Consider the following 26,745-nt stretch of genomic DNA (forward strand, 5'->3'; position numbering starts at 1 on the left):
AAAAGGTAGAAAACTATGGATAGCACTAATCTATAGCATTAATAAACTAGCAAAACTCAGAACATCTTCAGTATCAACATACCTTAGATACGGAGTTTTTCCTGACTTCTTGTACAGCTTCAGAGTGTGAGGCTGACCCAAACTGAGATTTAGGTGTCAAATACCTGAAAGAAAAGTTTACCAAAGTTTGAATGCTTTCAAAGACAGGTGGTATATACCCAACATAATAAAGCTATTTATACCGAAGGTTGTCTGGTTTGCTGCTTGGCTGATTTATCAGACTGTATTTCATTTCCGTGCTTCAGATATTTTGGTCAATTCCAGGACAAAACTTAAATGGTTGAGTATTGATATTTTAGTGAAAAACAGAAGAGGAAGTTAAAGTCAAATCTAAATATTTTTCTTTTTCTTTTTTTTTTTTTGAGACGGAGTCTCGCTCTGTCGCCCAGGCTGGAGTGCAGTGGCGCGATCTCAGCTCACTGCAAGCTTCGCCTCCCGGGTTCACGCCATTCTCCTGCCTCAGCCTCCCGAGTAGCTGAGACTACAGGCGCCCGCCACCACGCCCGGCTAATTTTTTGTATTTTTAGTAGACGGGGTTTCACCGTGTTAGCCAGGATGGTCTCGATCTCCTGACCTCGTGATCCACCCGCCTCGGCCTCCCAAAGTGCTGGGATTACAGGCGTGAGCCACTGAGCCCGGCTATTTTTTTTTCTTTTCTTTTTTTTTCTTTTTTTCTTTTTTTTTTTTTTGAGACAGAGTCTCCCTCTGTCGCCCAGGCTGGAGAGCAGTGGCACGATCTCAGCTCACTGCAACCTCCACCTCCCGGGTTTAAGTGATTTTCCTGCCTTAGCCTCCTGAGTAGCTGGGATTACAGGCGCCTGCCACCACGCCTGGCTAATTTTTGTATTTTTAGTAGAGACGGGTTTCACCATGTTGGTCAGGCTGGTCTCGAACTCCTGACCCTCAGGTGATCCGCCTGCCTCAGCCTCCCAAAGTGCTGGGATTACAGCCGTGAGCCACTGCACCCGGCATAAATATTTCTTAATTCTTGAAAAAAGCTTAAAAAAGCTGATAGCATCAAAACAATGCAAGACTCTATAGTCTTCCCAAAAGTAATGAAAATGATGCTTTAAACCAGGAGAAAGGATATGTTGTTAGTTTCTTCTTTATGCTGGAAATGTTGGCTGTTCACTACATTTTAAATTTCTACTATTGGGAAAAAGTCCACGATTAAATTCCTTACTATTCTGGTATAGAGACGTTATCATATATACTTTTATATCAACTCTCTTTTTTTTCTTTCTGAGACAGAGTCTTGCTCTGTCACCCAGGCTGGAGTGCATTGGTGCAATCTCGGCTCACTGCAACCTTCACCTCCCAGGTTCAAGTGATTCTCCTGCCTCAGCCTCCTGAGTAGTTGGGATTACAGGCGTGTGCCACCACGCCCAGCTAATTTTTGTATTTTTAGTAGAGACGGGGTTTCACCATGTTGGCCAGGCTGGTCTCGAAGTCCTGACCTCAGGTGATCTGCCTGCTTTGGCCTCCCAAAGTGCTGGGATAACATGCGTGAGCCACCGTGCCTGGCCCTCAACTCTCTTCTTAGAAACACATATCTTTACATTTCTTTTTTTTTTTTTTGAGACAGAGTCTCGCTCTGTCGCCAGGCTGGAGTGCCGTGACATGATCTCGGCTCACTGCAACCTCTGCCTCCCGGGTTCAAGTGATTCTCCTGCCTCAGCCTCCTGAGTAGCTGGGACTACAGGCGCCTGCCACCACGCCCGGCTAATTTTTGTATTTTTAATAGAGACGGGGTTTCACCACGTTGGCCTGGATGGTCTCAATCTCTTGACCTCAGGTGATCCGCCTGCCTCGGCCTCCCTAAGTGTTGGGATTACAGGCGTGAGCCACTGCGCCTGGTCATATCTTTACATTTCTAAGAATCTTCAATATAACAGGCTGTTTGCCACTGAAAACACTACATTTTTAATAGAATGGAAAATGTTATAAAAGAATGGGAAATAGAAAAGGCAGGCTACAAGATGGTAGGTATAGTTTAAAAATTGTAAAATATCCAAACACGCATATAACTATGTTTACAAATGGCAGAAATTTCCCAAAATGTTGGTTGTCTCCAATTGGTGGTAACTTTGGGTGATTTTCAAAGAGCAGCTAGCTATTGCTTTTAGAATTAAAGAAAAAAAAAGTGACTATAAATAATACACAAATCCATAAGTTACACTGTGTCAAAAGCACCAACAAGTAGCATATGGAACAATCAAACCTAAACAAAGATCTCATATAAAGAACTAATGAATATTCCTTATGGGCAAACAAGAGTACCTAACCCATATATTTGGTTATATCAATCTGTATATTTACTCTGTAAACTTAGAAGAACAAGAACCAAATTTTCAGTTGAAAAGAAGCGTAGTCTCATTTAGTTTCTTTAGGCCGAAGAATTCTTTCTGGCAATGCCGATGCTGGACCACTACTTACCAAGTATACCAGTACCAAAGTATCACTGTTAAAACAGCTGTTTCGACGTTCATAAGCAGAGAACAAAATGTTATTATTTACCCAACAGAATCACTTGAAGATTCATTAACTCTCTTGGATATTCCTTATTTATAATAACCAAGTAATGTATGAATACATGCTCATTCTGAAAATAAGCGGAACTGGCCGTGGTGGTTCATGCCTGTAACGCTAACACTTTGGGAGGCTGAGGTGGGAGGATCGCTTGAGGCCAGGAATCCGAAAACTGGACAACACAGCAAGACCCATCTCTACAAAAAATTAAAAAGAAAAATTAGCTGGACATAATGGTGTGTGCCTATAGTCCCAGCTACTCTGGAGGCTGAGGCGGGAGGATCGCTTGAGCCCAAGAGTTTGAGGCTGCAGTGAGCTATTTTCTTGCCACTATGGCCTGGGTAACAGTGAGACCCTGTCTCTTAAACAAAACAGAAATATAGGAAATATATGTCATCAACCCTTTCCCTTCTCAGGTTTTAAGAACTTTTTTTTTTTCTTTTTTCCTTGAGTCTGAATTTCTGGGATCCATTCCCATTTGCTTTCTTTTACGTTTTAAATTAAGTTTACCCTAAAGCTGCCTCCTTACATATTTTAAGTTCAGCCCAAAGATTTCTCTGTATATAGTGAACTACAGCCTAAATGGAGGTGTAAACAGCCTGCAAACTACTCTTGTGCCAGTCACCAAGCTTTGGCCGAAGGGGGCCAACTGTTCAAATCATGCTCAAATAAGGCAAATGCCAAACTGTAACCACTCTGGCTGTTTCTGCACCTCATTTCTGCTTTCCATACATCACGTTCCCTTTTCTGTCCGTTAATCTTCTTCCAACATGTGGCTCCACTGGAGTCTCTCTCAGCCTGCTCCAGGTCGAGAGGCTGCCCAATTTGTGAACTGTCCTTTGCTCAATTAAACTCTTGTTAATTTGTCTAAGGTTTTCCTTTTAACATATGTAATCAATTTTTTAAAAATATGATTTCTATGAAATACACACTTTTTGATTTGTTTTATTTTATTTATTTTATTTTTTGGGGGACAAAGTCTCGCTCTGTCGACCAGGCTGAAGTACAATGGCACGACCTCTGCTCGTTGCAACCTCCGCCTCCTGGGTTTAAGCAACTCTCCTGCCTCAGCCTCCCGAGTAGCTGGGATTATAGGCTTGCACCACCATGCCCAGCGAATTTTTGTATTTTTGATAGCGACAGGATAGCCAGGCTGGTCTTGAACTCCTGACCTCAGGCTTCCCAAAGTGTTAGGATTACAGGTGTGAGCCACCGCGCCTGGCCATTATTTTATTTATTTATTTATTTTGAGACGGAGTCTCACTCTATTGCCCAGGTTGGAGTGCAGTGGTACAATCTCAGCTCACTGCAACCTCCACCTCCTGGGTTTTAAGCAATTCTCTCTGCCTCAGCCTCCCAAGTAGCTGGGATTACGGGTGTTCGCCACCACATCTGGCTAATTTTTGTATTTTTAGTAGAGATGGGGTTTCGCCATATTGGCCAGGCTGGTCTTGAACTCCTGACCTCAGGTGATCCACCCACCTCAGCCTCCCAAAGTGCTGGGATTACAGGTGTGAGCCACCGTGCCTGGCTTCATTATTTTTTTAAGGCAGGGTCTTGCTCTGTCACCAAGGCTGAAGTGCAGTAGCACCATCATAGCTCACTGCAGCCTTGACCTCCCAGGCTCAAGTGATCCTGCCACCTCAGCCTCCCAAACATCTGACACCACAGGCACACCACGCCCGGCTAATTTTTGTTATTTTTTGTAGAGACAGGGTTTCCGCATGTTGCCCAGGCTGGTCTCAAATTCCTAGGCTCAAGTGATCCACCTGCCTTGGCCTCCCAAAGTGCTGGGATTGCAGGTATGAACCAACACACCCAGCCTCATGCTGTTTTTTTTTTTTTTGAGACGGAGTATCGCCCAGGCTGGAGTGCAGTGGTGTGACCTCGGCTTACTGCAACCTCCGCCTCCCAGGTTCAAGCAATTCTCCTGGCTCAGCCTCCCCAGTAGCGGGATTACAGGTGCCCGCCACCACGCCTGGCTAATTTTTTTGTATTTTTAGTAGAAACGGGGTTTCACCATGTTGGCCAGGCTGGTTTTGAACTCCTGACCTCAAGTGATCCACCTGCCTCACCCTCCCAAAGTGCTAGGATTACATGCGTGAGCTACTGCTCCCAGCTTGTGATTTGCTTTTTTCACTAATGTCTTAAGATCTTTCCAAGTCTGCCTCATGAAAACAAAGTTTATGAGAGAACAGTCATACAATACGTGTAAGAATCACAGTACAGCACGGTTACGAAGAGGGGGACACTGACTGGAAAGGGCACGAGCAAACCTTTGTAAATATTCCCTGTCTTCATCTGGAGGGTGGTTTATACACACACAAAAATTCACCAGAAAGTATACTTAGGATTGGTATACCGTCTCTTTAAATTTAAATTTTTTACTTTTTCTTTTTTACCCTGTCTTATGGTGCCGAAGACTGGTGGTGCACTTTAAAATATGTGTTTGCTGCTCTGTGGTCCATTAAAAACAGAACAAAAAAAGTGTTATTCTTCTAAAAAGTTTAAAAGTTTATATTACCATGAAAGCCCATACGCTTATTACTTGGTTGAAGGGAAAAGAAATCATTGGTTTTAAAGTCTCCTATGGGGCCTCGTGATCTCCCACCTCATACTATCCTGAGTTTCTTATATCTTACTTTTTAAAACAGATTTACCACACTTTTGCATCTCTAAACACTTTATTGATTAGTATTGTGTGATTCTGAGCGAGACTCCGTCTCAAAAAAAAAAATTTGAAAAGTTGGAATTCTGATTTGAATTGCACTGACTCTATAGATTAGTTTGAGGAGATCTGACCATTTTGTAGCATTAGGCATCTTCTAACCCATGAATATTGTATATTTAATATAATACAATTTTCTCCATGGGTCTTACAGATTTTTATTTTTCTGAGACATGGTCTTGTCTGTTGCCCAGGCTGGAGTGCAGTGGTAAAATCACACCTCACTGCAGCCGTAGCCTCCCAGGCTCAAGTGATCCTCCTGCCTCAGCCACCTGAGTAGCTGCGACTACAGGTGTGCGTCATCATGCCTGGTTAATTTTTTAATTTTTTTTTAAGAGACAGGGTCTCCCTATGCGGCCCAGGCTCGTCTTGAACTCCTGGGCTCAAGCAATCCTCTTACCTCGGTCTCCCGAAGTGCTGGGATTATAGGCGTGAGCCACCATGCTTGGCTCAGATTTTAATACATTTATTTCTAAGTACTTTTATTTTCTGATACTACTATCGACAGAGTATTTTTAAAGTTACATTTTACAATTGACTTTTTGTACAGATTTTATATCTGGCAACCTTGCTAAACTCTTCATTCTAAAAATGTACCTCTGACGTTTTGGGTTTTCTACATAGATAATTATACTGCCTCTGAAGAATGATAGCTGCTTTTTCCTTCCTTTCCAGGCTGATATGTTTTATCTCCTTTTATTGTGTTACTGTGCAGACTAAAATCTGCAGCATGAGTCTGAATACAGGTGGGGAGTAGCAGGCCACCCTTGTGTTTTCCTGACCTTAAAAGGGGAATGGCTGGGCGTGGCGGCTCACTCCTGTAATCCAGGCACTTTGGGAGGCCCAGGCGGGAGGATCACTTGTACCCAGGAGTTTGAGGTTGCAGTGGGCCATGATCGCACCACTGTGCTCTAGCCTGGGTGACAGGGCAAGAAAGACTGTCTGGAAAAAAAAAAAAAAGGAAATAATTTCGATGTTCCACTATGAAGTATATGTGATGTAAGATTTTGGCAGATATCCTCCAACAGGTTAAGAAAGTTTCCTTCTGTTACCACTTCGTTAAGACTTATCATCTCGCGTATTTCATATTTATACAGCTAATGGAATAACTTGCATTGATTCATTTTCTACCATTAAACCAGCAATGTATTCCTGGAATTGTCCTTTTAAATACGTTTTCAGCTGCTGTTTTCTTTCTTTTTTGAGACATGATCATAGCTCACTGCAGCTTCGACCTCCTGGGCTCAGGCAATTCTCCTACCTCAGCCTCCCAAGTGGCTGGGGTTACAGGCATGTGCCACTGCGTTCGGCTAATTTTTTTATTTTGTGTAGAGACAGGGTCTTACTATGTTGCCCAGGCTGGTCTTGAACTCCTCCTGGCCTCAAGCAATCCTACCATCTCAGACCTCAGCCTCCCAAAGTGCTGGGATTCTAGGCATGAGGCGCTGTCCCTGGCATTTTTTTTTTTTTTAGAGACAGGATCTTGCTATGCTGTCCAAGCTGGTCCCAAACTCAACCTCCCTGGGCTTAAGCAATCCTCCTGCCTCAGCCTCCCACGTAGCTGGGATTACAGGTACGTGCCACAATACCTGGCTGCCCTTTCTTCTTTTCTGATACAGCATGTAAAGCCTTCTAAATACCACTTTAGCCACATACCAGTTTTCATGCATATTTTCAGTTCTGTATTTCCAACAAAATTTACTTTTTTTTTTTTTTGAGATGGAGTCTCGCTCTGTCGCCCAGGCTGGAGTGCAGTAGCGTGATCTCGGCTCACTGCAAGCTCCGCCTCCCGGGTTCACGCCATTCTCCTGCCTCAGCCTCCCGAGTAGCTGGGACTACAGGCACCTGCCACCACGCCCAGCTAATTTTTTTGTATTTTTAGTAGAGATGTGGTTTCACAGTGTTCACCAGGATGGTCTCGATCTCCTGACCTTTGTGATCCGCCCGCCTTGGCCTCCCAAAGTGCTGGGATTACAGACTTGAGCCACTGCGCCCGGCCCAAAATTTACTCTTTAATCAACAAGTTGTTTAGAAATTTTTCTTAATTTTAAAACTATATAATCCTGTTACTCATTTTTAAACTTTTGAATTGAGGTGTAATTCACATAAAATGGAATGCCACATTTTGTTTACCCATTCATTTGTTAATGGACATTTGGGTTGTTTCTACCTTTTGGTTATTTGAATAATGTTGACACAAATATTCACGTACAAGTATTTGTTTGAATACCTGCTTTCAATTCTTTTGGGTACATACCTAGGAGTGGAATTGCTGGGTCATATGCAAATTCTGTTTAACTTTTCGAGGAATCACCAACTGTTTTCTGCAGCCACGATACCACTTTACATTCCTACCAAGCAATGCGCAAGGATTCCAATTTCTCCACATCTTTGTCAACACTTATTACTTATTATTTTCCCTTTTTGTGGATTATAGCCATCCTAATGGGTATGAAATGCTATCTCACTGTGGTTTTGATATGCATTTCCCTAATAACTAATGATGTTAAACATATTTTCGTGTACTTATTGGCCATTTGTACATCATGGGGAAAATGTCTACTCAAGTCCCTTTGTCCAGTTTTTAATTGTCTTCTGTTGTTGAGTTATAAGAGTTTTCATATATTCTAGAAAACACACTTTATCTGTTTTTAATAGTTACAACTTTAATCCATCAGTTTCCCAATTTTTGCTTTTAAATCCTTCGTTTTTTCTTGTATTTCTGGTAATTTTTTATTTTTATGTATTTCAAAGTATATATTTAGATATATGAAGATTCATGAGTTATAGCCTTAAGCAGAATATTGTATCAATATGAAATACTTCTGCATTTTAGCGGTTTTCTCTTCATTTTTACTTTGCACATTATGAGTACTGGCGACACTGATATTGTCACCTTTTTTTTTTTTTTTTAAATAGTACCTCCCTCATTTAACATTCTCTTCTCCTAAGCTTCCTCCCATCTCAAATCCAAAATTCCAACAAATCTTGGAAGGAGATGAGTTACCTGCACATATTTCCTCAGTTGAACCAGAAGTCCTTACGTATTTTTCAAGTCTAGATTGTGGTTTTTAAACTTTTCCAACTGTGAGTTACCATGGGAAAGCTGATGTTTTCATAAAGCCACCAACTCCACCTAGTACCTGACCCTGGAGGGGTGTTGTGGTGAAACTCAATCACGCCACCTTTGTCTACCTGGCTTATGCGTTTTGTGTAATAGAGAAGAAATATGATGACAAATTGTAAACTCTTTCAATGAAGATAAGCCTATCTGGGACCCATTTTCTTCATCTGAATTTAAACCAAGAGAAAAAGGAATCCAATGGTTCACTTTGAGAAAACTGGAAATCCTGAGGCAGTAAGATAAAAGTATGAATCTGCCACAGTAAGTGGCTGAGTGAGAAGCCAAGAGGAAGCTGTGTGAGTAGCTCTCTCCTTTTCAATTTACCTCAACCTCAGACTATTTTCATACAAAGTTCACGGACCAAACTTTGAGAATCAGTAGTAGTCTATATGAACAGAAAATGCTGGCATACAGTAGGAGGTCAACAAATAATTCATAGTCATGTTCACTTACTTCTGAATATCTCCAGTGTTTCTTTGTTTGTTCTTACTTTTCTTTTCAGACTTGGGTGTAACTGGATCAGATTTTCTGGAATTCAAGGGAGAAGCAGAGATACTTCCCTCACAGAAATTGTTCTTCAACAATAGAAAAAGCATAACAGACATTATGAGAGACAACTTTATGATAAAGTAAGCTATTAATTTGACTAATTCAGAAATCCACAGCATTTTTCAAAAATTATAGCTACATTTAAATTCTATACATCCCTCGAAGAATACTGACCATGCAAAAATCAGAATAAACTATGTTCATCCAAGTTGGTCTAAATTAATTACATTTTTACTGTACATCAAGCACAAAATAAGGCATAATACTAACCTCATCAGCTGATAATTCCTGTTGGTTTTTTTTTCTTTCCTTTTTTTTTTTTTTTGAGACGGAGTCTCGCTCTGTCGCCCAGGCTGGAGTGCAGTGGCACGATCTCAGCTCACTGCAAGCTCCACCCACTGGGTTCATGCGATTCTCCTGCCTCAGCCTCCCGAGTAGCGGGGATGACAGGCGCCCGCCATCACGCCCGGCTAATTTTTTGTTTTGTTTTGTTTTTAGTAGAGATGGGGTTTCACTGTGTTAGTCAGGATGTGTTTCAATCTCCTGACCTCATGATCTGCCCGCCTCGGCCTCCCAAAGTGCTGGGATTACAGGCATGAGCCACCGCGCCCGGCCTTTTTCTGTTTTTTTAAGACTCTGTTGCTGAGGCTGGAGTGCAGTGTAGCAATCATGGCTCCTTGCAACCTTGACCTCCCAGGTTCAAGTGCTCCTCCCGCCTTCACCTCCCAAGTAGCTGGGACTACAGGCATGAGCCACCGTGCTTGGCTAGGTGGGTTGTTTCTGTTTTATTTTGAGACGGGGTCTTGCTGTGTCATCCAGGCTGGATTGCAGTGGAGTGATCATAGCTCACTGTAGCCTCAACCTCCTGGGCTCAGGCAATCCTCCCATCTTACCTTCTCGAGTAGCCAGGACACAGGCATGTGCCACCATGCCCAGCTACTTTTTTTTTAAATGCTTTGTAGAGATGAGGTCTCACCATGTTGCCCAGGCTGGTCTCCAACTATCGGAATCAAGTGATTCCCCCACCTCAGCCTTCCAAAGTGTTGGGATTACAGGTCTGAACCACTGCGCCCAGCCTCCTGATTTTTCTAATAAATACTTTTATATAATTACTTTTATCTATATGGACATATTCATAGAGCTGTGGATATACCCGAAAGAAGAGTTTTATGTAATAATATTTTAGTTCTGGACTTTAAGGGCATATTAATAAAAATCACAAATATTTACTTGCTGTACCAGTCTCGTAAGTTTCTTACTACCCTAATGGAAAAGTTCATATATGGTGATGGTGAATATTTGGCCTTAAACCACCAAACTTTCATAAATAAATAGAAAATTATTCTAGGCTGGGCATGGTGGTTCATGCCTGTAATCCCAGCACTTTGGGAGGCCGAGGTGAGTGGATCACATGAGGCCACGAGTTCAAGACCAGCCTGGCCAACATGGCGAAACCCCGTCTCCACTAAAACTACAAAAATTAACAGGGTGTGGTGGTGGCACCTGTAATCCCCGATACTCTGGAGGCTGAGGCAGGAGCATCGCTTGAACCAGGAGCTGAGGTTGCACCACTGCACTCCAGCCTGGGTGACAGAGTGAGACTCGTCTCAAAAAAAATAAGTTAAAAAAATTATCCTACAGTATCAACAAATCTACTCTTATAATACCATGGGAAAACTAGATATACTTCTTCCCTATTCCATTGATTATTCCATTGGTCAATGACTTTTATTTAGTTTCCTGATTGTGTATCTTTCTAAAGCGATTCTACTCAAAAAAGACACATAAAAAGGGGCATATAACCCAAAATTTGGGTATATTATTATGAATGGTAGGCCTCTCAGAAAAAAATTCCCAATTCTGAGTATACTCATTTTGCTAAGTGTGTGTGTATATATATATATATACATTTTATTCTATTGAATTTCCCATGATTCAATGGTAAGTGTATGTTAAGATATTTGTTGTTTGAAAGCTGAGGAATTGTTTTCAGAGGCTCTCAAACCTGAATGTTTCACACTTCCCTACATGCCTCTGAAGATCGTATTCCCTAGGTCCCATCCCTAGAGACTCTGACTTAATAGATTTGGAGTAAATATGAGAGTTTGTATTTCAACAGCATTCCCAGGTTACTCTGACAGGCTTGTCCAAACCACTGGGCCCCACAGTACCCTCTGATCTTAAAGTATGTGTTTTATCACACACCATTTAGTTCATTTTCTTACAGGCAGCAATTTAACTACAGGAAGCAGAACATCCAAGTTTAATACATTTTCTAAAAATTTAATGTACTTTACTTTCAAAATGTGATTTACATCCATAAAATGGAATATTATTCTGCTCTTTAAAAGAATTAGATTGACTACATGTGTAATATGAAAAATCTCTAAGACGTATCAAGTGGAAAAAATGCAAGCAGCAAAACAGTGTGATTGCTTTATATAATCCTTTTTAGGTGAATAAAGAAAAAAGTTTTTTTTTTTTGAGACGGTCTTCCAGGTTGAAGTGCAGTGGCGAGATCAGCTCACTATAACCTCAAACTCCTGGGCTCAAGGGATCCTCCTGCCTCAGCCCCTACCAGTAGGTGGAGCTACAGGCACGCACCACCACACTCGGCTCATTATTAATTTTTCTGAAGAAACAGGGTCTCACTTTGTTGCCCAGACTGGTCTCAAACTCCTGGGCTCAAGCGATCCTCTCGCCTCAGCTTCCCAATGTACTGGGATTACAGGCCTGAGCCATTGCACCCTGGCAAGAAAAAAGTTGTAAGAAACTGTTAATAGTGGTTACCTTTGGGGAAAGAGACTGATATAAACGGAAAAGGAACGGGAGTGGAGAGGTGGAAGAAGGAAAAAGGAAGCTTTCATTCTTCACTGAGTAGCTTTCCTACATATAAAAAAGTTGTTAAACAACCTGCGGTGGCTCACTCCACAAACCCAGCACTTTGAGACGCCGAGGCAGGTGGATGGCTTGAGCCCAGGAGCTCAACACCAGTTCAGGAAACATGGCAAAGCCCTGTCTCCACAAAAAATTAGCCAGGGATGGTAGTGCCAGACTGTAGTCCCAGCTACTCGGGAGGTTGGAAGGATCACTGGAGCCTGCTGGTCAAGGCTGCAGTGAGTCGTGATTGTGCCACTGCACTCCAACCTGCATGACAGAGTATGACCTGTCTCAAAAAACAAAAACCCCAAAAACCTGGATTAGAGCAAATATGTAACAATATGCAAAACAATTTGACTTTAAGTAAAGCAAAAATGTCATCAATAGCTTCTAATTATGGCAACGCCGTCTCTTCTGTTCTTTGAAAACCACAGTCAAAGCAATAGGAATGTTAATAGTTAGCTTTCAGTATCAGCAGGTTCCAAACACTCAAATCCAACCAGCCTGGGGTGGAAAAGACAGTATTTGTGGGATGCAGAACCTGGAAATACAAGGAGCTGACTCTTCCCATGAGCGGGTTCTGCAGCGGATACCAAGGGATGACCGTACTTCAACGTTCTCTCCTAAAACTTACAATATCAATGCTTAGCTTTCTTGCCAGTTCCTCATCACTTTTCAGTTGTTCTTCCATCGCTCTTCGCCTTTTTTCTGCCTGTCTTTTTTCCTCTTCTTCCTCCTCTGCCAATAACCTCTGTATGTACTCTTCACTGGCTTTGTTTTCTTCTTCCTCGCTGGCCCGTCGCTCTGCCTCCACCTTAAAAGTGATTAGTAAAGAGCAATCTTTCTCTGAACGTTTTGGTATACTCGCAATATTTCATAACAAGAATAGAAAAGTAGAAAAAGAACAAATTGGCAGAAATTTAAATGATCTCAAATGAAGTACAAATTTGGAGAAGTAGATTCCTGCAAGATAGCTGTCCCATCTCAGCCTCCCAAAGCACTGAAATTACAGGTGTGAGCCTCTACACCCAGCCTGAGATGTATTACAAGTGAAAACTACACACAAAATTTTGAAGACTAACAAAAAAAGAGAAAAATCTATATTTATGTATAACTTCATATGTAACTAAAACATAATGCTTCACTATAAACACTGTTTTTTAGGTACTTTTCCTATTTAGGAACTTCACCAGCTAGCCCTTTAACCTTTCCTCATCTAAACCCATAATCTACCACCCTTTTTCTTTAAGCTCAAAACTCTGAGGAAATAAAAAAATATCCTGGCATGGATTAAATTAGGAAAAAGAAGAATTTAAAAATTTTCTTCATATGTAAATGCTTAGGGAACACTATCACATAAGAGCATTAATTATGTAGAAGTAAATTACAGCAAAAAACAAAGCCCTTATAAAGTACACTAAAATTATCCATATTTTGGCTGGGCGCAGTGGCTCACACCTGTAATCCCAGCACTTTGGGAGGCCGAGGCGGGCGGATCACAAAGGTCAGGAGATTGAGACCATCCTGGTGAACACTGTGAAACCCCATCTCTACTAAAAATACAAAAAAATTAGCTAGGCGTAGTGGCGGGCGCCTGTAGTCCCAGCTACTCGGGAGGCTGAGGCAGGAGAATGGCGTGAACCCAGGAGGCGGAGCTTGCAGTGAGCCGAGATTGCGCCACCGCACTCCAGCCTGGGCGAGAGTGAGACTCCATCTCAAAAAAAAAAAAAATTATCCATATTTCAAGATATACTAGTTATATAAGCACAAAAAACTAAATTAAAATCTGAAACTAAAAAACACAGCAGAGAACTATTCCAAAAAAAAAGAATAACTATTTAGCACCTACCTTGCTTATTTCCTCTTCATATTCTCTTCTCAGTTCCCCAGGTTTACTTAACAGACGAACTGGCTGATAGTCATCAGCTATTTCATATCAAAAAAGAAAGTAACATTATAGGCAACACAATTTTATGGTAACTTTGGTCTTCCATTAAAACTTACTAATATTAAAATGAAAAATTAAAATATACAACTATTAATAACTACAGCAATATCTTCTTTTGGAATTCCATTTTTAAAATTTATTATATTTATTTATTTTAGATTTATTTTATTTTTTTTTTTGAGACAGAGCCTTGCTCTGTTGCCCAGGCTGGAGTGCAGTGGCACAGTCTCGGCTCATTGCAACCTCCACCTCCCAGGTTCAAGCGATTTTCCTGACTCAGCCTTCTCCTGAGCAGCTGGGATTACAGGCACGTGCCACCACACCCAGCTAATTTTTTATATTTTTGGTAGAGTCACGGTTTCACCATGTTGGCCAGGCTGGTCTCGAGCTCCTGACCTCAAGTGATCCACCCGCCTCGGCCTCCCAAAGTGCTGTGATTACAGGCGTGAGCCACTGTGCCCGGCCTAGAATTCCATTTTGTAAGGCCAGAGGTTTAGGGTTTTGGGTTTGAAATGGCGTATGAATGCATATACTTAACCCTTCCTCTAAACTCCATTAAAATAACAGTAAAGGAATTTCTAAAAACTGTAATCCTACAACAGCAGAGAATAGCAGAGGAGGTTAACCAATAAAAAAAAAAATTTTTTTTTTTTTTTTTTTTTTTTTTTTTGAGAAAGAGTCTTGCTCTGTCACCCAGGCTGGAGTGCAGTGGTGCAATCTCAGCTCACTGCAACCTCTGCCTCCCGGGTTCAAACAATTATTGTGCCTCAGTGTCCTGAGTAGCTGGGATTACAGGCATGCCCCACCATGCCCAGCTAATTTTTGTATTTTTAATAGAGACCGGTTTTTGCCATGTTGGCCAGGCTGGTTTCGAACTCCTAACGTCAGGCAATCTGCTCACCTCAGCCTCCCAAAGTGCTGGGACTACAGGCATGAGCCACCGTGCCCGGCTCTAGTGAAAAAATTTTTAACGAATTTCTAGAAAATGGGAAGGCAATGAAATAGAGATAATTGATACAGCAGAAATGAAGGAAAAGAAATCCTTGGAAGGGAAGACTACAGCTGAGGTAGAATTAGAAGGGAATCTGCCTCCTATTTGCCTAGAGAGAGGCTCATAGAGTCCAGAGTAAGTGTGGGACCAAAAACAGAACTCGAGATTTATAAGCTGTTAAATCAGAATCCTCGACTTATCGGCATTTCTCCCTGGATACGGGTGCAGGTGCACACACGTGTATTTCTTTAAAGAAACAGATCTAGAGAGAGCCAGAGCAGCTAATGTAAGAGGTGGTGACCCAGAGCAAAGTCCTCTGCAATCGGGCAGTTAGGGATGGCAAAGCACAAAGGCCAGGTTTCCATCAGCTTCAACTCAACGTCTGCCCATCACCAATACCCTTCCGTGTACACAGAGCTTTTGTCCCGGGCCTCATTCTCAAAGCTAATCCAAGGATCGTCAGACATTTGAAATACATCTGCAGGACTAGAGAAACAGTAAGCTATACAAAGAGAAAAAATCATCACCCTGGAGTTGAAAGATAATTCTGGGTCAGAAAATAACCTAAATGCGTGTATGTATCCTCAGCAAATCTGATGAGAATTTTATTCTATAAAACAAGACACTGTTTTATAAAGTGTAAAAAGGGAACACCCAAAAAAGAGAACGCATCTGCCTGTTTCAAGGGGCAGCTGCTACTCAACTCCAGCTGACTACGACTATCAGGAAACTCAGGCCTGTCCGTGCCATATTTTTGCTTTCTCAAGAAAATCCAGAGGTGGCAGAGGTGGATGGTGAGAGATGACTTAATGCGTACAATGTACATTATTTGGGTAGTAGATACCCTAAAAAGCCCTGACTTTGCCACTATGCAATCTATATATGTAACAAAATTACCTTTGCACCCCATAAATTTATCCAAGTAAACAGAAGAAGAAGAAAAAAAGAAAATCCAGCAATCCAGATGTTAATAAGAAATCTTCCAACTTAAATATTGGCATTGGATGGGTCACAAAAAACATGCACACAGGATTCCTATGGCCTGCAGGCCAGCAGTTTGAAAAATCTGCAACAGAGACACTAAAAAACAGTGATGTAACTCCAAAACAATTAGGGATGCAGTATGCTGAATTCTCATTTATTTTAGTCACTTAGGAGGATCTATTCAAGACAATACAATGGTATATACAGCAGAGACATACCTAAGGCTCCTTAAAAAGCAGAAGGATATTCAGCTGGCTTAAACTGAGATCTAGATCAACAAGTCTTAAAGTAGAATCTATGAAACCCTGAAGGTATCCGAGACTTTTTTTAGGGAAACTGCAGAGTCAAACTATTTTCATTTAAAAAATTAAGGTAAGGTGGGAGCGGTGGCTCATGCCTGTAATCCCAGCACTTTGGGAGGCTAAGGCAGGTGGATCATGAGGTCAGGAGTTCGAGACCAGCCTGGCCAATATGGTGAAACCCCGTCTCTACTAAGAATACAAAAAGTAGCCAGGCGTGGTGGCGTGCACCTGTAGTCTCAGCTACTCGGGAGGCTGAGGCAGAAGAATTGCTTGAACCTTGGAGGCGGAGGTTGCAGTGAGTTGTGATCGTGCCACTGCACTCCAGCTTGGGCAACAGAGCAAGATCCGGTCTCAAAAATTCGATAAATAAATAAAAGGTGGGGGTGGGGTGGGGGCAAAGGCCGGTGTGGTGGCTTATGCCTATCAGCCCAGCACTTTGCAAAGCCAAGGTGGGTGAGTCACTTGAGCCCAGGAGTTTGAGGCTGCAGTGAGCTGTGATTGTGCCGGTGCACTCCAGCCTGGGCAACATAGTGAGACTCGGTCTTTACAAAAAAAGACGAGGGGCAGAGAACTTAAATAGACATTTCTCCAAAGATTATATACAAATGACCAATAAGCACATGAAAAGATGTTCAACATCGGCCGGGCGCGGTGGCTCACGCCTGTAATCCCAGCACTTTGGGAGGCCGAGGCGGGCGGATCACAAGGTCAGGAAATTGAGACCATCCTGGCTAACACGGTGAAACCCCATCTCTACTAAAAATACAAAAAAATTAGCCGGGCGTGGTGGCAGGTGCCTGTAGTCCCAGCTACTTGGGAGGCTGAGGCAGGAGAATGGCGTAAACCCAGGAGGCGGAGCTTGCAGTGAGCCGAAATTGTACCACTGCACTCCAGCCTGGGCGACAGAGCGAGACTCCGTCTCACAAACGAACAAAAAAAAACACACATTCAACATCACTAGTCATTAGGGAAATGCAAATCCTGAGTACAGAGATACCGCTTCAGAGGACGGCCAACACTTGTTTTTTTTTTTTAATAATAGTCATCCATTAAGATATATACACACACATAATGGAGTATTCGGCCAAAAAAGGAAACCGAATGGACACATGCTAGAACATGATGGACCTTCAAGACACTAGGCTGCATGAACAGCCAGTCACCAAACGACAGATACTGTATGGTTCCACTCGTACGAGACACCTAGAGCAACTAAACCCGTAGAGACGGAAAGAATGGCAGTCGCCAGGGCCCAGGGGAGGGGTGAATGCGGAATTATTGTTTAATGCGCAGTTTCAAGCGTGGAAGATGAGAAAATTCAGAGATGAATGGTGGTGACAGCTGCACAAAAACGTGAATGTACTTCATGTCACGCAACTGTACATTTAAAAATGGTTAACATGGCGGATTTTATGTTATGTATCTTTTACAATAAAACCGGAAAAAAAGTAAATCACTTTACACATTAGATACAATAAAATAGTAGCTAAGAGGCTGGGCACAGTGGCTGATGCCTGTAATCCCAGCACTTTGGAAGGCTGAGGCAGGAGGACCACTTGAGCTCAGGATATCAAGACCAGCCTGCGCAACATAGCAAGACCCCATCTTTGTTCAAAAAAATTTTTTTTAAGTAGCTAATTTAGGAAAACAATAATGAAGACAGATGTATTATACCAGAAAGCAAAACATATCATTAAGCAGAATTAAACTAAGCATGTGTGGTACTGACACAGCTACTGATAAAGAGATAGTTTAAAAAAAAAAAGCCCAGGCCAGGTGCCGTGGCTTACGCCTGTAATCTCAGCACTTTGGGAGGTGGAGGCAGGCAGATCACTCGAGGTCAGGAGTTCAAAACCAGCCTGGCCAACAAGGCAAATAACCCTATGTCTACTAAAAATACAAAAATTAGCCGGGCGTGGTGGTGCACACCTGTAATCCCAGCTACTCAGGAGGCAGACAGGAGAATCGCTTGAACCCGAGAGGCGGAGGTTGCAGTGAGCCAAGATCGTGCCATTGCACTCCAGCCTGGGTGACAGAGACTCCATCTCAAAAAAAAAAATAATAATAATAAAATAAAAATAAAAAATAAATAAATAAGTAGCCCCAAATTGCTCTGGAAAATAAGCATATGATTAGTGAAATAGTATGTATATCAATATGGCTGTATTTACTACCAAGTAGTGTGGCTATAAGTGGCCATCGAGGGCAGGGGGAGCTAAGATGCCTACACCTCATACAATACTCAGATTCAAGGTGGATTAAAACATGGAAAAAACAAACTATAAACGACTAAGAAGAACATATGAGATAAATTCCAAAACAATTAAAACTTCTATGTGATGAAAGACATCAGAAAGTTAAAAACAAACTAGAAGTTATTTGCAAATACATAAATCACCAGAGAATTAGTGTCAGGAATATAACTAGAACTTCCACAGATTAAAAACCACAACAGGCAAAGGAAAAGCACATGCAATTTACAGAAGATGCCCAACTACAGTAAGCAGAGAACTGAACTTTTGTTAAACCATGGAATGACAGATTTTTAGTTTACTTATTTCTACATAAACTGACTCTAAATTAAGATCGGTAAGTTATTCAACTGCAGACACAAGTTAAAATTGTCTTCATTTGCCTTTTTCTTTTTTTTGGAAACAAGATCTCATTCTTGCCCAGGCTGGAGTTCAGTGGCGTGATCACAGCTCACTGTAGCCTCCAACTCCTGGGCTGAAGCGATTCTCCTGCCCTAGCCTCCTGAAGCGCTGGGATAACAGGTGTGAGCCACTGCACCCAGTCCATTTGCTGTTTCTTTTTCTTTCTTGACGGAGTTTCGCTCTTGTTGCCCAGGCTGGAGTGCAATGGCGCAATCTCAGGTAACTGCAACCTCCACCTCCCAGGTTCAAGCGATTCTCCTGCCTCAGCCTTCTGCGTAGCTGGGATTACAGGCATGTCCCACTACGCCCAGCTAATTTTTTGTAATTTTAGTAGAGACAGGGTTTTACCATGTTGGCCAGGCTGGTCTCGAACTTCTGACCTCAGGTGATCCACTTGCCTTCCAAAGTGCCATGATTACAGGTGTAAGCCACTGCACCCAGCCTTCCATTTGCTATTTGTTTCTTTATTTTTTATTTTTTTTGAGACAAAGTCTCACTGTCACCCAGGCTGCAGTGCAGTGGCGCAATCTCAGCTCATTAGTGTCCACCTCCCGGGCTCAAGTGATGCTACTGCCTGAGCCTCCCATGTAGCTGAGACTACAGGCGCCTGCCACCACACCCGGCTAATTTTTGTATTTTTTGTAGACGGTTTTGCCATATTGGCCAGGCTGGTCTCAAACTCTCAGGCTCAAGCGATTTGCCTGCCTTGAACTCCCAAAGTACCGAGATTACAGGTGTGTGCCCCCGCACCTGGCCTGTTTGCTATTTCTTAAACAACTCTAATTTTATGGAGAATTTGAATATCTCAGTTTTATAGATTTAAAGTGACTACACAATTTTTGCCATCTGTTGGAAACAACTCTCGACACTCTTCAGTTCTGGTTAACTCGAGAATTTCTGTTGAAACCCACTTCAGTTAAACACTCCTACTATACTCGATATTTTGCTTCTTCGCAGCAAGTGGTCTTCCTAGGCAGCCAGGACTCATTTAAGGAAATATGTCGGCGGGGGAGGAGCCAAGATGGCCGAATAGGAACAGCTCCGGTCTACAGCTCCCAGCGTAAGTGACGCAGAAGACAGGTGATTTCTGCATTTCCATCTGAGGTACCGGGTTCATCTCACTAAGGAGTGCCAGACAGTGGGCGCAGGACAGTGGGTGCAGCGCACCGTGCGCCAGCCGAAGCAGGGCGAGGCATTGCCTCACTCGGGAAGCGCAAGGGGTCAGGGAGTTCCCTTTCCTGGTCAAGGAAAGGGGTGACAGATGGCACCTGGAAAATCGGGCCACTCCCACCCGAATACTGCGCTTTTCCGACTGGCTTAAAAAACAGCGCACCAGGAGATTATATCCCGCATCTGGCTGGGAGGGTCCTACGCCCACGGAGTCTCGCTGATTGCTAGCACAGCAGTCTGAGATCAAACTGCAAGGCGGCAGCGAGATCAAACTGCAAGGGCGCCCCTGGGGGAGGCGCGCCCACCACTGCCCAGGCTCGCTTAGTAAACAAAGCAGCCGGGAAGCTAGAAATGGGTGGAGCCCACCATAGCTCAAGGAGGCCTGCCTGCCTCTGTAGGCTCCACCTCTGGGGGCAGGGCACAGACAAACAAAAAGACAGCAGTAACCTCTGCAGACTTAAATGTCCCTGTCTGACAGCTTTGAGGAGAGCAGTGGTTCTCCCAGCACACAGCTGGAGATCTGAGAACGGGCAGACTGTCTCAAGTGGGTCCCTGACCCCTGACCCCTGACTCCTGAGCAGCCTAACTGGGAGGCACCCCCCAGTAGGGGCAGACTGACACCTCACACGGCCGGGTACTCCTCTGAGACAAAACTTCCAGAGGAACGATCAGACAGCAGCATTCGCAGATCACGAAAATCCGCAGTTCTGCAGACACCGCTGCTGATACCCAGGCAAACAGGGTCTGGAGTGGACCTCTAGCAAACTCCAACAGACCTGCAGCTGAGGGTCCTGTCTGTTAGAAGGAAAACTGACAAACAGAAAGGACATCCACACCAAAAACCCACCTGTACAACACCATCATCAAAGACCAAAAGTAGATAAAACCACAAAGATCGGGAAAAAACAGAGCAGAAAAACTGGAAACTCTAAAAAGCAGAGCGCCTCTCCTCCTCCAAAGGAACGCAGTTCCTCACCAGCAACGGAACAAAGCTGGACGGAGAATGACTTTGACGAGTTGCGAGAAGAAGGCTTCAGACAATCAAACTACTCCGAGCTACAGGAGGAAATTCAAACCAAAGGCAAAGCAGTTGAAAACTTTGAAAAAACTTTACACGAATGTATAACTAGAATAACCAATACAGAGACGTGCTTAAAGGAGCTGATGGAGCTGAAAGCCAAGGCTCGAGAACTACGTGAAGAATGCAGAAGCCTCAGGAGCCGATGCGACCAACTGGAAGAAAGGGTATCAGTGATGGAAGATGAAATGAATGAAATGAAGCGAGAAGGAAGTTTAGAGAAAAAAGAATAAAAAGAAACGAACAAAGCCTCCAAGAAATATGGGACTATGTGAAAAGACCAAATCTGTGTCTGATTGGTGTATCTGAAAGTGACGGGGAGAATGGAACTAAGTTGGAAAACACTCTGCAGGAGTGTTATCCAGGAGAACTTCCTCAATCTAGCAAGGTATGCCAACATTCAGATTCAGGAAATACAGAGACCACCACAAAGATACTCCTCGAGAAGAGCAACTCCAAGACACATAATTGTCAGATTCACCAAAGTTGAAATGGAGGAAAAAATGTTAAGGGCAGCCAGAGAGAAAGGTCGGGTTACCCACAAAGGGAAGCCCATCAGACTAACAGCGGATCTCTCAGCAGAAACTCTACAAGCCAGAAGAGAGTGGGGGCCAATATTCAACATTCTTAAAGAAAAGAATTTTCAACCCAGAATTTCATATCCAGCCAAACTAAGCTTCATAAGTGAAGGAGAAATAAAATACTTTACAGACAAGCAAATGCTGAGAGATTTTGTCACCACCAGGCCTGCCCTAAAAGAGCTCCTGAAGGAAGCACTAAACATGGAAAGGCACAACCGGTACCAGCCGCTGCAAAATCATGCCAAAATGTAAAGACCATCGAGACTAGGAGGAAACTGCATCAACTAACAAGCAAAATAACCAGCTAACATCATAATGACAGGATCAAATTCACACATAACAATATTAACTTTAAATGTAAATGGACTAAATGCTCCCATTAAAAGACATAGACTGGCAAATTGGATAAAGAGTCAATACTCATCAGTGTGCTATATTCAGGAAACCCATCTCACGTGCAGAGACACACATAGGCTCAAAATAAAAGGATGGAGGAAGATCTACCAAGCAAATGGAAAACAAAAAAAGGTAGGGGTTGCAATCCTAGTCTCTGATAAAACAGACTTTAAACCAACAAAGATCAAAAGAGACAAAGAAGGCCATTACATAATGGTAAAGGGAACAATTCAACAAGAAGAGCTAACTATCCTAAATATATATGCACCCAATACAGGAGCACCCAGATTCATAAAGCAAGTCCTGAGTGACCTACAAAGAGACTTAAGACTCCCACACAATAATAATGGGAGACTTTAATACCCCACTGTCAACATTAGACAGATCAACGAGACAGAAAGTCAACAAGGATACCCAGGAATTGAACTCAGCTCTGCACCAAGCGGACCTAATAGACATCTACAGAACTCTCCACCCCAAATCAACAGAATATACATTTTTTTCAGCACCACACCACACCTATTCCAAAATTGACCACATAGTTGGAAGTAAAGCACTCCTCAGCAAATGTAAAAGAACAGAAATTATAACAAACTGTCTCTCAGACCACAGTGCAATCAAACTAGAACTCAGGATTAAGAAACTCACTCAAAACCCCTCAACTACATGGAAACTGAACAACCTGCTCCTGCATGACTACTGGGTACATAATGAAATGAAGGCAGAAATAAAGATGTTCTTTGAAACCAACGAGAACAAAGACACAACATACCAGAATCTCTGGGACACATTCAAAGCAGTGTATAGAGGGAAATTTATAGCACTAAATGCCCGCAAGAGAAAGCAGGAAAGATCTAAAATTGACACCCTAACATCATAATTAAAAGAACTAGAAAAGCAAGAGCAAACACATTCAAAAGCTAGCAGAAGGCAAGAAATAACTAAGATCAGAGCAGAAAAGAAGGAAATAGAGACACAAAAAACCCTTCAAAAAGTTTATGAATCCAGGAGCTGGTTTTTTGAAAAGATCAACAAAATTGATAGACTGCTAGCAAGACTAATAAAGAAGAAAAGAGAGAAGAATCAAACAGACACAATAAAAAATGATAAAGGGGATATCACCACTGATCCCACAGAAATACAAACTACCATCAGAGAATATTATAAACACCTCTATGCAAATAAACTAGAAAATCTAGAAGAAATGGATAAATTCCTCAACACATACATCCTCCCAAGACTAAACCAGGAAGAAGTTGAATCTCTGAACAGACCAATAACAGGCTCTGAAATTGAGTCAATAATCAATAGCTTACCAACCAAAAAAAGTCCAGGACCAGATGGATTCACAGCCGAATTCTACCAGAGGTACAAAGAAGAGCTGGTACCATTCCTTCTGAAACTATTCCAATCAATAGAAAAAGAGGGAATCCTCCCTAACTCATTTTATGAGGCCAGCATCATCCTGATACCAAAGCCTGGCAGAGACACAACCAAAAAAGAGAATTTTAGACCAAGATCCTTGATGAACATTGATGCAAAAATCCTCAATAAAATACTGGCAAACCGAATCCAGCAGCACATCAAAAAGCTTATCCACCATGATCAAGTGGGCTTCATACCTGGGATGCAAGGCTGGTTCAATATACGCAAATCAATAAATGTAATCCAGCATATAAACTGAACCAAAGACAAAAACCACATGATTATCTCAATAGATGCAGAAAAGGCCTTTGACAAAATTCAACAACCCTTCATGCTAAAAACTCTCAATAAATTAGGTATTGATGGGATGTATCTCAAAATAATAAGAGCTATCTATGACAAACCCACAGCCAATATCATACTGAATGGGCAAAAACTGGAAGCATTCCCTTTGAAAACTGGCACAAGACAGGGATGCCCTCTCTCACCACTCCTATTCAACATAGTGTTGGAAGTTCTGGCCAGGGCAATTAGGAAGGAGAAGGAAATAAAGGGTATTCAATTAGGAAAAGAGGAAGTCAAATTATCCCTGTTTGAAGATGACATGATTGTATATCTAGAAAACCCCATTGTCTCAGCCCAAAATCTCCTCAAGCTGATAAGCAACTTCAGCAAAGTCTCAGAATACAAAATCAATGTACAAAAATCACAAGCATTCTTATACACCAATAACAGACAAACAGAGAGCCAAATCATGAGTGAACTCCCATTCACAATTGCTTCAAAGAGAATAAAATACTTAGGAATCCAACTTACAAGGGACGTGAAGGACCTCTTCAAGGAGAACTACAAACCACTGCTCAATGAAATAAAAGAGGATATAAACAAATGGAAGAACAGTCCATGCTCATGGGTAGGAAGAATCAATATCGTGAAAATGGCCATACTGCCCAAGGTAATTTATAGATTCAATGCCATCCCCATCAAGCTACCAATGACTTTCTTCACAGAATTGGAAAAAACTACTTTAAAGTTCATATGGAACCAAAAAAGAACCCGCATCACCAAGTCAACCCTAAGCCAAAAGAACAAAGCTGGAGGCATCACGCTACCTGACTTCAAACTATACTACAAGGCTACAGTAACCAAAACAGCATGGTACTGGTACCAAAACAGAGATACAGATCAATAGAACAGAACAGAGCCCTCAGAAATAACGCCGCATATCTACAACTATCTGATCTTTGATAAACCTGAGAAAAACAAGCAATGGGGAAAGGATTCCCTATTTAATAAATGATGCTGGGAAAACTGGCTAGCCATAGGTAGAAAGCTGAAACTGGATCCCTTCCTTACACCTTATACAAAAATTAATTCAAGATGGATTAAAGACTTAAATGTTAGACCTAAAACCATAAAAACCCTAGAAGAAAACCTAGGCATTACCATTCAGGACATAGGCATGGGCAAGGACTTCATGTCTAAAATACCAAAAGCAAGGGCAACAAAAGCCAAAATTGACAAATGGGATCTAATTAAACTAAAGAGCTTCTGCACAGCAAAAGAAACTACCATCAGAGTGAACAGGCAACCTACAAAATGGGAGAAAATTTTCACAACCTACTCATCTGACAAAGGGCTAATATCCAGAATCTACAATGAACTCCAACAAATTTACAAGAAAAAAACAAACAACCCCATCAAAAAGTGGGCAAAGGATATGAACAGACACCTCTCAAAAGACGACATTTATGCAGCCAAAAGACACATGAAAAAATGCTCATCATCACTGGCCATCAGAGAAATGCAAATCAAAACCACAATGAGATACCATCTCACACCAGTTAGAATGGCAATCATTAAAAAGTCAGGAAACAGGTGCTGGAGAGGATGTGGAGAAATAGGAACACTTTTACACTGTTGGTGGGACTGTAAACTAGTTCAACCATTGTGGAAGTCAGTGTGGCGACTCCTCAGGGATCTAGAACTAGAAATATCATTTGACCCAGCCATCCCATTACTGGGTATATACCCAAAGGACTATAAATCATGCTGCTATAAAGACACATGCACACGTATGTTTATTGCGGCACTGTTCACAATAGCAAAGACTTGGAACCAACCCAAATGTCCAACAATGATAGACTGGATTAAGAAAATGTGGCACATATACACCATGGAATACTGTGCAGCCATAAAAAATGATGAGTTCATGTCCTTTGTAGGGACATGGATGAAATTGGAAATCATCATTCTCAGTAAACTATCACAAGGACAAAAAACCAAACACCGCATGTTCTCACTCATAGATGGGAATTAAACAATGAGAACACATGGACACAGGAAGGGGAACATCACACTCTGGGGACTGTTGTGGGGTGGGGGGAGGGGGGAGGGATAGCATTAGGAGATATACCTAATGCTAAATGATGAGTTAATGGGTGCAGCATACCAGCATGGCACATGTATACATATGTAACTAACCTGCACATTGTGCACATGTACCCTAAAACTTAAAGTATAATAATAAAAATTTTTTTAAAAAGTGCAGATAGTATGCTCCATGAGGGCAGAGACAGGTACATCTTTCTCAGTACCACTGTATCATCCCTAGAACTAATGTAATGCCTGGAATATAGCAGGCATCTTGAAAGCGTTTGTTACACGAATGAATGAAGGGTTTAAATACTTGTTTGGCTTCCTGACTTGTTGAGCTTCCCACACACACCAAAATCCCAAACTCCCAGAATGGTTTTTCCTTGTCTCTCCAGTGCCCTATCTAGAAACCCTCTACACGTGCAACTTGCAGATCTTCCAATGGACCGCATCCTCTCACTACCTCCACGCCCTGCTCATGATGTCTCCACTTTGGAATTCCTTCCCCTGTCCAGTGTTCAGGACTCGGCTTCGGCACTGTCTCTTCTGGAAGCCCCTCCTCATCTCTCCCTCAGACTGGATTAGGTGCTTTTCTACCGTGCACTCCTAACGTGTTCTATCATTGAACTTATCTTGCTTATTTATCATACTATTTATTCATATGGTTACTTGTATGTTTTTGCCATTACACTGAGTTCCTTGAAATCAGGGATCTAGCTAATAGTCATATGTTGATGTTATGTGTGTGTATATTTCTCTTTTTTTTTTTTTTTTTTGAGATGGTCTGTGTTGCCTAAGCTGCAGTGCAGTAGCACAACCACAGCTCACAGCAGTGTCAATCTCCTGGGCTCAAGTGATCCTCCCACCTCAGCCTCCCCAGTAGCTGGGACTATGGGTGTGAACCACCACCCCCAGCTTATTTTTTTTAAGTCTCTGTAGAGACGAGGTCTCAGGCTTGTGTTTTTTTGCC

The 26,745-nt window shown here is 42.2% G+C and overlaps 1 protein-coding gene across 2 annotated transcripts in view; it reads right to left on the reverse strand.

The window, feature by feature from the left end:
* Positions 1 to 26,745, reverse strand: part of RNF168 (ring finger protein 168) — a 53,058-nt gene that overhangs the window by 21,735 nt on the left and 4,578 nt on the right. For both annotated transcript variants that reach the window (XM_063722628.1, XM_024241197.3), the window contains exons 2-5: positions 13,720 to 13,796; positions 12,505 to 12,684; positions 8,895 to 9,016; positions 83 to 164 (exon numbers count right to left, since the gene is read on the reverse strand). In XM_063722628.1, the coding sequence (XP_063578698.1) occupies positions 83 to 164; positions 8,895 to 9,016; positions 12,505 to 12,684; positions 13,720 to 13,796 (461 nt within the window). The remainder of the gene's footprint in view (positions 1 to 82; positions 165 to 8,894; positions 9,017 to 12,504; positions 12,685 to 13,719; positions 13,797 to 26,745) is intronic.

This window comes from Pongo abelii, chromosome 2, assembly GCF_028885655.2.
Source record: "Pongo abelii isolate AG06213 chromosome 2, NHGRI_mPonAbe1-v2.0_pri, whole genome shotgun sequence".
Lineage (NCBI taxonomy): Eukaryota > Metazoa > Chordata > Mammalia > Primates > Hominidae > Pongo > Pongo abelii.